The following is a 13,255-nucleotide window of genomic DNA, read 5'->3' as shown; positions in this document are numbered from 1 at the left end:
TTTAGTCTCGTTTGAGAATACCACAGATCCTCAGTTAGAGAAGGTAAATACATGAGCAATGAGTGTCAGCCTGATGAATTTTTTTTATTAAAGCTGTGAAGGATTGTGAAAAATGAGCTCAAAGGGTGGCATCTTTTTGTTACAGAATAAAAAAACAACCAGGACAGCAAATCTCCTAAATGCTTAACATATCCATATCTTCAGTCTCCTTTAGCCATCAAATACCTAATACACTCATAATATGGGTGAATACAAATGAAGGGCAAAGGGATGCCCCCTATGGCAAACTTGCACCACTAAACTGAAGTTGAATGGCCACTCTGCAGTAAAATAAGAACCTGACAATGGGTGCTTAGTTCTCCCTTCAGTCAGTGGGAATTGATCTCTATTCTACGCTTGATTTGACTGTGGCTGCAGTCCTGTGTGCATATGTATGTTCCTGATTTAAAAATAAATTGAAGAATATTTTCTACCTAATTATCTGGATTATGTATCTGTTTCAGGATGTTTTTTTTTCCCTCCAGGTAAATGGTGAAGAAAGTGTTTTAATACAGCTGTCACTGGAAATACACTGCATCAAAATAGATACCTTGGCCAAGCTGACTACCCTTGCTGCCTGAAATAGCTAGTTTTAGGAGGTAGCATATTATAATTGCCTGAAGTTTGCATTCTCATGACCGGTGTTATATCTTCTTTTATCCAGGGAGTAATAAGGGTTCATCTGCTAGAAGCTGAAAACCTTGTCCAGAAAGACAGTTTCCTTGGTGCAATCAGGGGGAAGTCTGACCCATATGCTCTTCTTCGCGTTGGCACGGTGCAGTACCGAAGCAAGACAGTTTCCCGAGATCTTAATCCCATTTGGAATGAGACATTTGAGGTACTGAATCTTTTGATCTTTCCATCTGTAGGGTGCACAGCTGTTTACATCCCTGTGCTTGGAGGATCTTCTCTTAGCTGACTGCACTGGAGCAGGTGGAATTCCTTTTTAGCTGGTTGAGGCATTTCTGTCCCTTAAGTTCAGATTTACATTGCAAACTTGAAGTGTCATTCAGGTTGATCTGATTTGCATATGTGGGTTTTTGGAGGAGGTGCAAAATACTGCTTTAAATATCAATCAGTGCAGCTGCAGGCTGCTCTAGCATTGATTTTTTGCTTATCAGGAATACCAGTTTGAGAGGTTTAACTCAGTTCAGAACCAAGTAAACTGGTTCTGAAATATTTTGACCTATAATCAATTGTATTTGTTAATGCAATTAGCCATGAATGTGTTATGCAGCTGTGAAATGTCATGTTGTTGTCCACAGTCTGAGGCTGTGTGAACCTATGTCAGTACTTTTTAGTTTTTAATAAATACCTCTTTCTCTTCCAGTTTGTGGTTCATGAAGTGCCTGGTCAGGACTTAGAAGTGGATTTATATGATGAAGATCCAGATAAAGATGACTTTATGGGCAGGTAAATTAGCATGACCTTTGCTTGTGGTGCAGTAACCTCTGCAACACGACACCCAGACTAGTCATACCAAAAATTTAATACTGAAAGAAGCTATTCCCTTTGTCCAGATATTGATACCAAGTTATTAGTTCCTAGGGCGACTAACTTTAAACAAGGCAGAGAATGTTGCCAGACTGGTGTAGGGAATCCTAGGAAGCCCTTAGAAGTGATAGTTACTACACCACTCGAGATTTATTTCAGATTTGGTTTAGCTTTGCAAGTATTTATAGGCTGGATTTGATCATATCTGAGGTCTTTTCCAACCTGGTTGATTCTGTGATTCTGTATTTCAAGAGGGAGATACTAGAAGTATGTGTGTGTGTGTTCCAGCACACACACACGGGTAATGTGGAGAAGTAGTTACTTGGAATCGATGTGAGGGTGGTTTCTGCTTCCCCAGGCAGCTGTATTCTATATGCTTCAATATGCACTGAACATTTGCTTTTTGTCTTTCAGCTTGCTTATAAGCCTCGTGGATGTAATGAATGACAGAACTGTTGATGAGGTAAAGATCACAGCTCGTTTCTAAGTGTGGCTAGTGGCATATGCTGACATGTACTTCTCTGTCTTCTCTCTCTGCTACCACATTTCTGTGTTCATAAAGCTTTCTTCAACACTTGCATTGCTGTTTTCACAAAAAAGAAAGTACCTTTGCTCCTCAGAAAACTTGCAGTAGCTGTTGAAAAAATTTTGGCAATGTAGCTGGCAACCCTAGACAGCCCTGAGGTTGCGCTGAGCCAGCAGTGTGGGGTATCTCGTGTTGGTATCTTGTGTCCTGTATGTACCAAATATTTTGTACAAGACTACAGATAAAGTTTGCTGAAACAGTTTGATTGCTGAGGGGTGAAATTATCTGATCTTACTGTGGTTCATTGTGCAACCCAGCGCTCTACAAACAGTGCCAAGGTGCCTGTCTTGCACTGCTGCTGGTTGGAAATAACCATTTGCTTTGCTTGTGTATGGGTATCTTTCATATTTTTCTAAGTAAATGGACATGCTGCAATCTCAGTGTTAAAAATGCAAGCTGAGGCACTCAAAGTAGAATTTATATTATCTGTTTTACCTTGATATATATATATCTAAAAAAAATATTCTGCCTCATAGTTACTCTTTGTTGTCTCTGTTTAGTGGTTTCCCTTAAGTAAGACAACAAGTGGACACTTGCATTTAAAACTGGAGTGGCTTTCACTAGTAAATGACCAAGAAAAGCTGCATGAGGTGAGTAGATTTACTTAAAGGATTCAGATACTCTGATCTCTGTCCAGTAATCAACAAAAGGAACCTCAGGCATACTTATGAGAGTTTATTTTTTGTCTGACCAAGTTTTGGTGTGAATTCCTCTGGTCTGCCCCTCCTGAAGAGGAAGGATGTTTGCTTGCCCTGGGATCCATTGGTAATTCAGAAGTCACTGAGATCTGGTCTCAATTTTTACTTGATTTAGCAAAGCTTTTTTGATTCACTTGCACAGTGGCCTCTCACAGTTCTCTGATAATGTTTCCTGTCCGTCTTCATGAAGGATCCCTGTTTGTAAAATGCACTAGTCTTAGACAAAAACCCAGCAAAAGTGCTTGGTAGGGCCATGGCTCCAAACAGTGTCTACCTTGTCCGGCTGAACTGCTTGAATAAAACCCATATCCCAAGGATGCTGCTGCTTCATAATCAAAAGCATTCAAGTTACACTGTAGTGAAGAGCATTTGTTCCCAGGCTTTGTTCTGCTAATGCTGGATTACTGATGCTGATGTATGTGGTTGAGCATGGTTTTAGGTGTATTGCTGCATGGGGGCATCCAACCAGTTCTGTACTAGAGAGATTGGAGAGCATTGAGGCCAGCAAATTGTAAAGATTTACACCTCTTCCTGCTGGTCTGCTTAGTGCTGTCAGGCTTGTGCTCCTCTAAACTGCAAGTTTGAGGAGAAAGGTGAAGAGCTGCTTTGATTTCAGAAACTGTCCTTTGAATTTGTGCCTTTACCTTGTCCTTGATGGATGATCACACCTACCTTGTGTTTTGTTTTGTTTTTCTTGGCCTTCACAGGATAAGAAGGGTCTGTCTACAGCTATTCTAATAGTCTACTTGGACAGCGCCTTTAACCTTCCAGTAAGTACAAACCACGTGCAGGCAGCCTTCACTCCTAACCTTTTTTTATAAAGCCCACAAATTAATTGTTTTTAAATGATTTTTTTTTCCCTAATTCAGAAAAACCACTTTGAATATTCGAATGGTGACTGTGGAGCAAAGAAGATCAAAAATAACAAGTACCTCAAGGTAAAATTTATGTTTTCTCCCATGCTTGCAAAACAGCATTCTGGATTATGCGGTATCATAGCAACTGAAACTAGCTGTGGTTAAAAAGAATCTCTCCACTGGCAGAATCTAAGTGACCAGGAGTTCAAAATAGTGATTGCAAACCCACCTTCACCCCAGTGAAAGTCTATGAGATCCAAGGGGAAATGTAGTGCAGCAATATTGTGTGTATGGTTGTCTTTGTTTTTATTTTACACTTTGGACTGAGAGCCTCCAGACATCAGATCAAGTCATGTTATCCTTTCTGCTGCTGCAATGGTTCTTTCCAAGCTGAGCTATTCCAGCCTGACTTCCCACATTGGGATGGGAAGTATACGCTTGGTTTTGGTAACCTTTCTGTGCATTGGAGCCCTGATCACCAGATTCCTTCCCCCTCAGTTTTTAGAGGGATTCAGAAGCCTCTCTGTCATTCATGCCTCCTCTGTCTGCTTTTGTTTCTTTCCCCCCAAAAATACTGCATTTGTCATGTAAATGGTGGGTATAGAGAAGAATGCCTTTGTCTCTTTTTTTTCTTGACCAAGGTATACATAACCACAGCTCTGAGCAATGGATAAAGCTTCCCATTTTCTCTGAGTAGTTCCCCTCTTTACACTTAGATGAGTTACCAGCACTGTGATAGACGTCACATTCAGTAGTCTTTTACTCTAAACTTCTCTGTATCCACCTAATATACAATGCTGTGCCAAGACCAGATCCTCAGCCTTAACTTCTCCCACATTAGTGCAGAGAAGCCCAGTACAAGAGGTGCACTTCTGGAAAGGAGCTGTTACATTTAACTCTTGCTTCTAGCAGCTTTACAGCAAGTCCTGAGCCTGGAAAACCAATTCTGAGAGTCCTGTTTCATTCAGGAATGATGAAGACTTCCCACTGAGCCTTCAGCTCTCTTCTCTGTCTCTCCTCCTAACTTCTCACAAATTTTTAACAGCCCCCCTGTCAAAACCTACATACATAAAGCTCTGGCTTAAATGTGTACTCTAGATGGTAGAGTGTAAGGCTGGAGTCTTTCCTGTCTACTGCAGTCTTCAGATGTTCTGCATCTGAAAACTATGGTCAGCTTTCCAGAAACTTATGTCAAGTAAGAGTAGTGGTTTGATGTTGCTTGCTGTAAACTATAAGTGTCTCATTTTTTCTTTTTTTTTTTTTTTTTTTTTCCTTTTTCTGTGTAAAATGCCAGAAGATGGAGCGAGAACCTTCCTCCTTTGTTCTGCTTACAGTAGGAAACAAGACTCAGAAAAGTAAGGTGAGGCTGTTTGACTCCTCTGCTTTCCTTAAATATTTTCTGGTTTGTGGGTGACTGCCTCTGAGTAGCCCCCAAGAAGAGTGAGGCTCATGAAGCTGACAGGAAGAGCTGTAGTTCGGGTGAAAGCTGCAGAGGCCAGAAGGTGGGGGTCAGCAGTATGTGGAAGCAGTTAGTGGGTGTCTGATGAGCTGCTCTTAGAGATATGTGTTTCTGTGCTCATGGCCATGAGGTCATGTTGGTTAAAACTCTAGGTCTACATGGGTTGAAGAGCTAAAAATTACAGGTCTCCAGTCTAGCTCACATAAAGAAATTTGGTTCTGCTTGCATTTTAACCTTCTTTGGGCTTTTCATTTTCCCCACCACATAACATATCTCTCCCAAGTTAGGTCAGACTTCTAGCTTTCCCCTGCTCCTTTCTCCTAGCTGCCAGCACTCATGGCCTAGTGGAAGCAGCTGGTGTATGGAGCAGCCCCATCCACAGTCCCCTCAGGTGCTTTCCATACTCTTTAATCCTTGAAGTGGATGGTGCTAAAGCTGTGCCATTCTTCTGTTCCCACAAGCTCTACGCTCCTCAAATTGCCTCTAGCTTTCCTACCCTTCTTTGCCAGCTCACTGCAGCTTAGGGAGCTGGTTCTGGATGCCTACAGGCTGGAAGTAGCACTCTGACTCCCTGGATGGAGAGGTGAGAGAGAGGGAGTGGTGCCTTGCTGCTGGTGAAGCAGGCTTCTGGTCCACGCAGCACTGACTGGGGCCAACTGCAGCTCACTAGACTTGTTCTTCAGCATTTCCACACCCTGCAGAGCTTGTTCTGGGTTTGCCAGAGACTTTTCTTCTGCACATGTCTGACCTGGAAATTTCACTCTCACCATATAGCTGGAGTGTAGTATCACTAAATAAAAAAGAGGGTCACCGTGAGTCTCTTTGATAATCAGTGTCAAAGTATTCTTTTGCTGCTTACAGAGTAAGCTAATGTACATGCCATGATCTCCTTGTTGCAGACCTGCAATTTCAGCAAAGATCCCACGTGGGGCCAGGCTTTCACCTTCTTTGTCCACAGTGCCCAGTCCCAGTCACTCCATGTTGAGGTGAGAGAAAAGCCTTTTCCTTTTGAAGATGTGCATTCCTTTGGAAGGCTGAGTGTGCATCTGTAGGAAAACCCCTCTTTTATGGTGGGTGTGATCTCAGTGCTCATTGTTTCTGTGTGCTTGTCCTGGGGTCCTCCTACTTGAAAGGTGGCAGAAGCACCTGTCCTTGCACAGGCAATGATGTTAGCTGCCTTTACTTCTAGGGTCATGTAATGCATAAAATCTTAGTTCAAAACATGGGACATTTCTGGCTGCGAAGTACAAAGAAGGTTTTGTACAGAACTATGTGTAATAAAGCCATGAATATTTTGATGTCAGATGCTGCAGCCCTCAATTCTCAACCAGAGTCCTGTCTCTCTATCTTAGTATTTTGGCTCGTTAGGAAATCCTGTATCTCAATAGCAGTCATTGCAGTCACAGCCAGTTCTGTGGCTGTTCATTCAGCTACAGAAGTGGATTTTAACTTAGAAGGTGTATTGAGGTTAAGTAAACTGTTCCCTAAAAAGCTTGTAAAGGTTTAGACCAATTGTCATCCCAACTGCCTAGGACATTTTCCTCAAAGCAAGTAGTATAAGTCCAGTAAATCCCAGGGCCTAGTTTTTCTGCTAAGGCAGTTCCTGATGAGATTTTTACTCAAACCAGTTTTGTACACTCCTGAAATATTCTCATCACTCATTTGGAAGTCACCATACTAGATAGTATGTCCTCAGGTAAATAAGGTAATCTTTGAAATACCTTCTTGCCTCGCTGTTCCCAGTGGCATGCTTTCCAGATTGCCATCTAATAAAAACTTTTCTACCCCTGCTAGATAAAAGACAAGGATCGGGATAGTGCCCTGGGTACATCAGTGGTATGCCTCTCACACTTACTGAAGGACCCAAACATGACTCTGGATCAGAGATTTCAGCTGGACCATTCCAGTTCAGACAGCTTCATTAAGATGAAACTTGTGTTGCGGGTAAGTTGTTCTTTGCCATATTCATTCAGCTTCCCCTGCAGAAGCATCCAATTCTAACCAGACAAAAGAGATGAAAAGTGGGTGTGAAGTATAAAGCAAAAGTGTGACAAGGTGTTTTAAGTGCAATTAAGAGTTTATGGTGCAGCTGAGAAGTACACCTGAGGCTTCCTTAAACTTTAGCATGGTGCCATTGCTGAAAATCTTATCACGACAACAAAGAGTTGGAGTGAGAAAATCTAAACTGGGGAATCAAAGCTGCTAAATAGTAAGAGAGACTAATGCTTAGGAATTGTTTTCTCACTGCTCTTGGTCAGCGTTTAGACCCTGTTAAATACATACAGAGTAGGATAAGGGAAGAGAACATCACAGCTAACCCCATAGGCCTCTTCCACTTCTAATGGCAGGTTCTTGCTGTTACTGTTTTGTTGTGAAATTTCATCCCAGGTGGTAATGCAGACATTAACCCCAGTGCTTTGGGAGCAGCATTCATTTGTCTTCCTTGTGATTTTTAGGCTTTCAACGTTGAAGAACCCGATCCGCAAAGGGTCAAGGTTGGTGTTAATGTCTCAAAGCATGGCCCCGTGCGTGTTGTGGAGAAGGGTGGAAACCACCAGAAGTCTGCCTCCACACTGCAACCAGAAGTCTCAAAAGTACCCCCAGTGAGCAAAGACTCTGCAGCACTTGAATCCCTGCCAAAACAGGACAGCAGGGAAGACCTGGACACAAATGGCAGTTCAGCAGCACCAAGTGAAACTGCTGCCAGCCTTAATGAAACAGAGCGGGAGCAAAATGCAGAGCATCACCCAGCAGCAGCATTGCATACCAGAGCTGCAGTAGTGCCCACGCTGCCAGTCGTGCAGGAACTGAGGATTGCACCCAGCGTCACTTCCCTGGGCTCTCTGCCTTCTTCTTGCTTTGAATTAAGTAGCAGCAATCTGGACCTTCATAAGTAGGTGGTTCTTCCAGCTCTGTTGTTCCTCTCTTGGGAAGGTTTAGGTTTTATATGTGGAATTAACTGCATGCAACAGCCAAGTCTGCTAAATCATTTGGAGTCTTGGGTCAGTTCTTCGTGAGGTGATTTGAGAGCCAAGTATTCCAGTCAAAAGCAAAGTGAATTACAGGGTGACTGGCACATCAGGTGACAGCATTTGCTCTCTGGCTCTGCCAAGAAGTGCCCATGTGTTGGCTTTATATTGCTTAACAGCATATCATAGCACTCATGATTTTAGGAGATTAGAAGTCTGAATTTTCCACTTCTGTAAAAACAAACTCTTCATAAGCATCTCTGCCTGCTTAAAGTTTTGGATGCTGCATTTTATCCCAAAAGCTTTGAGACCCTCATAATGCTGTGAACAAAGTTTTAGTGGATAGGTGTGCTTGTGTGTGAGTGTGTCCTTTCCAGTGCAATTGTCAGGCTGCAGGTAGTCTTTTCTGTTGAGGAGGGCGGAGAGCTGCATCTCTCTCTCCTGGGGTGCAGAATGGAGCTAGCAGAATCCTTACTGGGCTGAAGTAGTTAAGAAGGTCCATCTCAATTAACAGAGCATCAGAGCAATTATCAATCTGAACATCAAACCCAGCTCCAGATGTTCAATCTAGTACTTCTGGACTGACAAATTCTCTAGCTCTGAACAGGACTTCATTTTAAAAGAAAATTAAAAAAAAAAAAAAAGGCAATTTTTAAGCAATATTTTGAATTTGAAACCACTTTAATAACATGCAGTCCCAGTTTGCATACACAGATGTCCTTGAAGGAGCTGTGTAATGTGCTGACCTGTACTTTGCTGGTCCATGTACAGCAGACCAAGTAGGTGCTTTTTTTGCTGTGGGCTGAAATTAAATCACTATACAGAAGGCCAGCAAGGCAGTGCTGGCACTAACAGAGTGTTGTGAATGTGGACTCTCTCTGGTCCAGCTGCTCTCTAGATAGCAAACCTTAGAATGCCAGAAAGAACAGTTCCCTAGAAGTTGTTTTTAGTGGAAAACACATCACCAAGTTGAACTGCTGTATTCAAAAGCTTTGACTGTGCAACTGTCTTGCAGTGGGACAGAAATGCCTCTGGGAGAGATCCAGCTGACCGTGCGATACGCTTCAGTACGGCAGAGTCTGGTTGTGCTGGTGAACGGCTGCAGGTAATCCTGAGGTTTGCTTGTGTCTATCTCTAAAGCAAAGGGAAAGCGCTCTCTGACCTCATGTCAGACTCTCAACAAAGCTGGAGCAGGACCATGTGAAGTGTAAGCTGCCCAGCTAAGATGTGTTAGCATTGGCTGACTTCAGTCTATGCAGCTTTACTAAGCCCAGACATGTGGAAACCACCAGCTCTGGTCAATGCCAGTAGCAGGTCTCTGAGAGTGGCTGGTGAATGGTGCTCACTGCAGTAGAGATCCTTTAACTTTCATCCACCCAAAGCTTCCTCTGAACAGCACTGACAACTGATGTATGTCTTGGGATGTCATGATGTCTATCTTGACAAGGATTAACACCTATGACTGTGTTTTTATATGTTATTTTAGGAATGCAAATAAAGGGATGCACACTCGATAATGAAAATATTGTTTTATTTCATGTGCTTAAAATTTTGTGTTCCAGCTCCCAAGATAAAAGCTTTTGGCCCATGAACTCGTGAAGGGTTAGTCTAAGAGAGACAAGGTATTAAAATGGAAGAACCTGCCTTACTTGTCAACACTGCATTTCTTTTAACAGAAACTTAGTGCCCACTTCCAATCGTGGAGTTGATCCATACGTTCGTATATACCTGCTTCCGGATAGAAGGTGGTCAAGCAGGAAGAAGACTTCTGTTAAGAAAAAAACTCTGAACCCCCAATATGATGAAAAGTAAGAAAATATTAGTTATGATTGCTGCTGAGATAGTTATAACCTCTGTAGAATGAAAGGCCTTCCTTAAAGTATGCTCTTGTGACTCCTAGGGATTGTCTTATGAACATCTGCAGGTCTTCTGGAAAAAATGGCACTTTAGCTTTGAAGTACTTAGTGCTGGCCTTGCTCTGGTGTGATGTTGCCTGTCCCACTGTAGGAGGTCATATGTCCTTCCTATCCCTTCCCTGATCCTAGCAGGGTCAGGTTCATCTGTTGCTTCTGTGCAGACAGACACTGTAACTCCTGTGTAACAGGAGTAACATGGGTGTAACTCCCTGTCATTGCACAGGCAATCTTTCTGCTTGGGTACCTCCTAAAGCCTACTTCCGTGTCTGTAACTTCTTTGCCTGATGCTTCTTCTGACAGCTTTCAAAAGTGAAAGGCAGAATTATATAAAGCCTTTTGAGACTGGACTATTCTTTGTCATTTGAGAGCTGTTGGCAGCAGAGTAAAATCCTCCTACCTCTTGCAGATAGTGTAATGTCCACAGCTCTGCCACTGAAATAGAGACAAATACAGTAATGCTTGGTTGCAGAGCTCTTTTGAGAGGTGTTTTCAATCCCGTATTTAGAGGAAGAGACACATGAAAATATGTGACTATTGTGTGACCCTGGGTGGCTGAGGTTTTGCCTGTGTTGGGTCCTTTCTGTATAGGTCAGCACAGAACAGAAACGGAGAAAAGGTTTAAAAATACTTCATTTTAACGCTCAAAAACTAGAGTTGTAGATTTTGCTTCTGCCTCCTCATGTAACTCCACTGATGTGTAGTACCAGGACAGCTGTGGGGAGCAGCATCTTTTTCCTCATCCTTGGTATTGACGTGTCCTTTACATCCTCAATTAGGTGCAATGGGTTGAGCAATGCTCAGTTCCAAAACATACTACCTGTTCTACAGCTCTGACTGGAGGAAAAGCTATTCAGGTGGGCAGAACTTCAATGATTTAGCGTGGACAAAACTCACTTGACACTAGCTGTTCTGCCAGAGGCATGAATCAGAGCTATTAAAAATGTAATTGCCACAGGTTTCAGTCCTTGTCTTAATGTGGTCTAAGCCTACTTTGTGAACTCGGGGGGTTGGCTAACCTATTTCCTCTGAGTAATGGAGGTTGCATGGAAAACATGCTGAGCTTCATGAAGGGGGAAAATGATGGTAAGCAGCATTTCATCACAGATGCATGTTTTCCTCCTTCCCCCTGGCACACTGAGCAGTCTAACAGCAGTGCTGTAGTCTTTCATGAGGCCTGAAAAAGATTTCTTACAATGTGAATAAAATCTGAACTACAGAGAATTGCCATTACTGTGTCTTCCTTCTCTGTTAAAAGTTCTGGCCATGGATGCTGCATTCTGTCACTGTATCCTGGCCATTGATTCTTACAGGATTTTAAGTGCTGACTTCAGTTTCTTCTTTCAAACCTTTATTCTAGGTTTGAATTCTTTGAATCTTTGGAAGATGTAAAGAAAAGGACGCTGGACATTGCAGTGAAAAACAGCAAGCCATTCATTTCCCAGGAAAGGAAGGAGCTGGGGAAAGTAAGTTGAAAGCAGCAACATTACTGGTTGAATAGGGCTGAACAGTCTGAGCAATTCCTGTAACCTTGAAATGCAGTTAAAGTCTCAGTAGCAGGACTAGCAATCTGGAAACAACTTTCTCTGCCAGATTTCCACCTAAAATCAGGCTTTATCCACATGGAAGCTTGTGTGGCTTCATGTGATTTGTGTCCTGTGCTGCTTCATTTCAGAAGGGTGCTCCTGAAATGAAAACACATTTCCTGGGATCTGCTGCTGCTCATTTGGGGAATGGCTCCAAGAGTGCAAACACAAAGCTGAGACAGAAGCGTGATTAAACCCCAGAATTTGCCAACAGTGCTTTAAGCTTTCTGTGAACAACTTTGATTCTGTGAAAAGTAAACTAGAATTACTTCTGTAGCAGCAGATAAATTTCCATGTAGTGCTGCTAAGGAAGAGGGGCTGTGGGGCTGAGGCTGGCTAATGTCTGTGTCCTGTGAGTACAGGAAATTCATTTTCCCTTGAGCCTGAGCTGCAGCCCCAGGACTTGACAGCAGGTCTGAATGGGGAGCAGTGCTACCTTAGCTAATCAATTTGTACATGGAATAATGTACAAAGGAAATTTGCTTTTTTAAAGGTGCGGATTGACTTGTCACAGGAGGACTTAATAAAAGGCTTTGCACAATGGTAAGTTTTCATCGCTGTATATTTCCAAACCCTGCAGGAAGAATGTGTTTTGTTTTGTTTTTTTTTTTTTGCAAACACAAGACTAACTTGAACTAATCTGGCAGTTTTATCTAAGTTGTGTGCTAAGCCAGTTGCTACTGCAATGCCTGCCCTGTGAAACAGTTTTAATGAGAGGCCTTTATGTCAATTACAGTCTTCAGCATATTTTATGTTACCATAAAAGCCACTGGGACACATAAGTAAAAGAATTATGTTTATTAAAGTAGTCTTGCAACAAATTTTTACTTGGATAAAGATCTTGACTAATACTCTGATCAGCAATATATATATATGATAAAACTTTAATTACAAAGCATTTATAGAAATTATTATAATAAGCCACCTACAGTTTTGCTTCTATGTTTATTGTGGTTTAGAGTTAAACCTTAAGCACTGGTCTGAGGGTAAGATTAAGAACTGTGTTTTTATTTTCCCTTCTACATCTGTAGTTACTAGCAGAAGTTCTTCCTTCTTTCTCCTTCAGTGGAGCCCAAGGAATGCAGTGCAGGTAGTCCAGGAGGTTGCCATCCACACAGGCAGTGAGCCAGCACTGGCCAGTGGGGTAGGAAAACCACACTCCAGACCAGAATGAGACGCTGGTGTCATTCTCATGTACAGATATAGCAGTTATGGGACTAGGAGAAAAACAACACATCCAAAGCTCCTGGTAAAGAGCTGAAGTGTGAGGCCATCTCCAAAGCCTCCTTTGCCATGGTGCCTATGAAGCACAAACAATAAGGCTGCCCTGGTTCTTTCTGTTGTCAGTTAAAACTTTTTAAAGAAAGTCTTAAACTACTCTAATTATGTATTGTGTCTGTCTTGCAGGTATGAGCTGACAAGGAGTAGACGCAAGAAAAACTGATTTCGTCTCATGTACATAAGTTACTACTTTTTCAGATTTATATGAATGTACATATCTGGTTTGTAATTAATATTTTGAACAGTCACTGCAAATTTGAAGCAGTCTCAAGCTCAGGAGATGTAAATTTAATGATCAGATTAGTCCTTATTGAAGTAAAAAAACAAAACCAGTCAAACAAACTCCCAACACACACAGTGGGTATAATTTATC

General features: G+C 42.2%; 1 protein-coding gene across 1 annotated transcript in view; it reads left to right on the top strand.

Annotated features, from left to right (window-relative positions):
• The window catches only part of ESYT3 (extended synaptotagmin 3), a 33,147-nt gene extending 20,102 nt beyond the window's left edge, over positions 1–13,045 (top strand). The window contains exons 9-23 of the mRNA XM_054381255.1: positions 704–877; positions 1,370–1,452; positions 1,948–1,996; positions 2,620–2,709; positions 3,525–3,587; positions 3,687–3,755; positions 4,969–5,034; positions 6,033–6,119; positions 6,928–7,077; positions 7,590–8,026; positions 9,118–9,207; positions 9,779–9,910; positions 11,376–11,481; positions 12,095–12,144; positions 13,009–13,045. Of these exons, the coding sequence (XP_054237230.1) occupies positions 704–877; positions 1,370–1,452; positions 1,948–1,996; positions 2,620–2,709; positions 3,525–3,587; positions 3,687–3,755; positions 4,969–5,034; positions 6,033–6,119; positions 6,928–7,077; positions 7,590–8,026; positions 9,118–9,207; positions 9,779–9,910; positions 11,376–11,481; positions 12,095–12,144; positions 13,009–13,045 (1,683 nt within the window). The remainder of the gene's footprint in view (positions 1–703; positions 878–1,369; positions 1,453–1,947; positions 1,997–2,619; positions 2,710–3,524; positions 3,588–3,686; positions 3,756–4,968; positions 5,035–6,032; positions 6,120–6,927; positions 7,078–7,589; positions 8,027–9,117; positions 9,208–9,778; positions 9,911–11,375; positions 11,482–12,094; positions 12,145–13,008) is intronic.
• Positions 13,046–13,255: the final 210 nt, after the last annotated feature.

This window comes from Indicator indicator, chromosome 5, assembly GCF_027791375.1.
Source record: "Indicator indicator isolate 239-I01 chromosome 5, UM_Iind_1.1, whole genome shotgun sequence".
Lineage (NCBI taxonomy): Eukaryota > Metazoa > Chordata > Aves > Piciformes > Indicatoridae > Indicator > Indicator indicator.
Note: the sequence above shows the minus strand (reverse complement) of the source record. Positions and strands in the feature narration are given on the sequence as shown.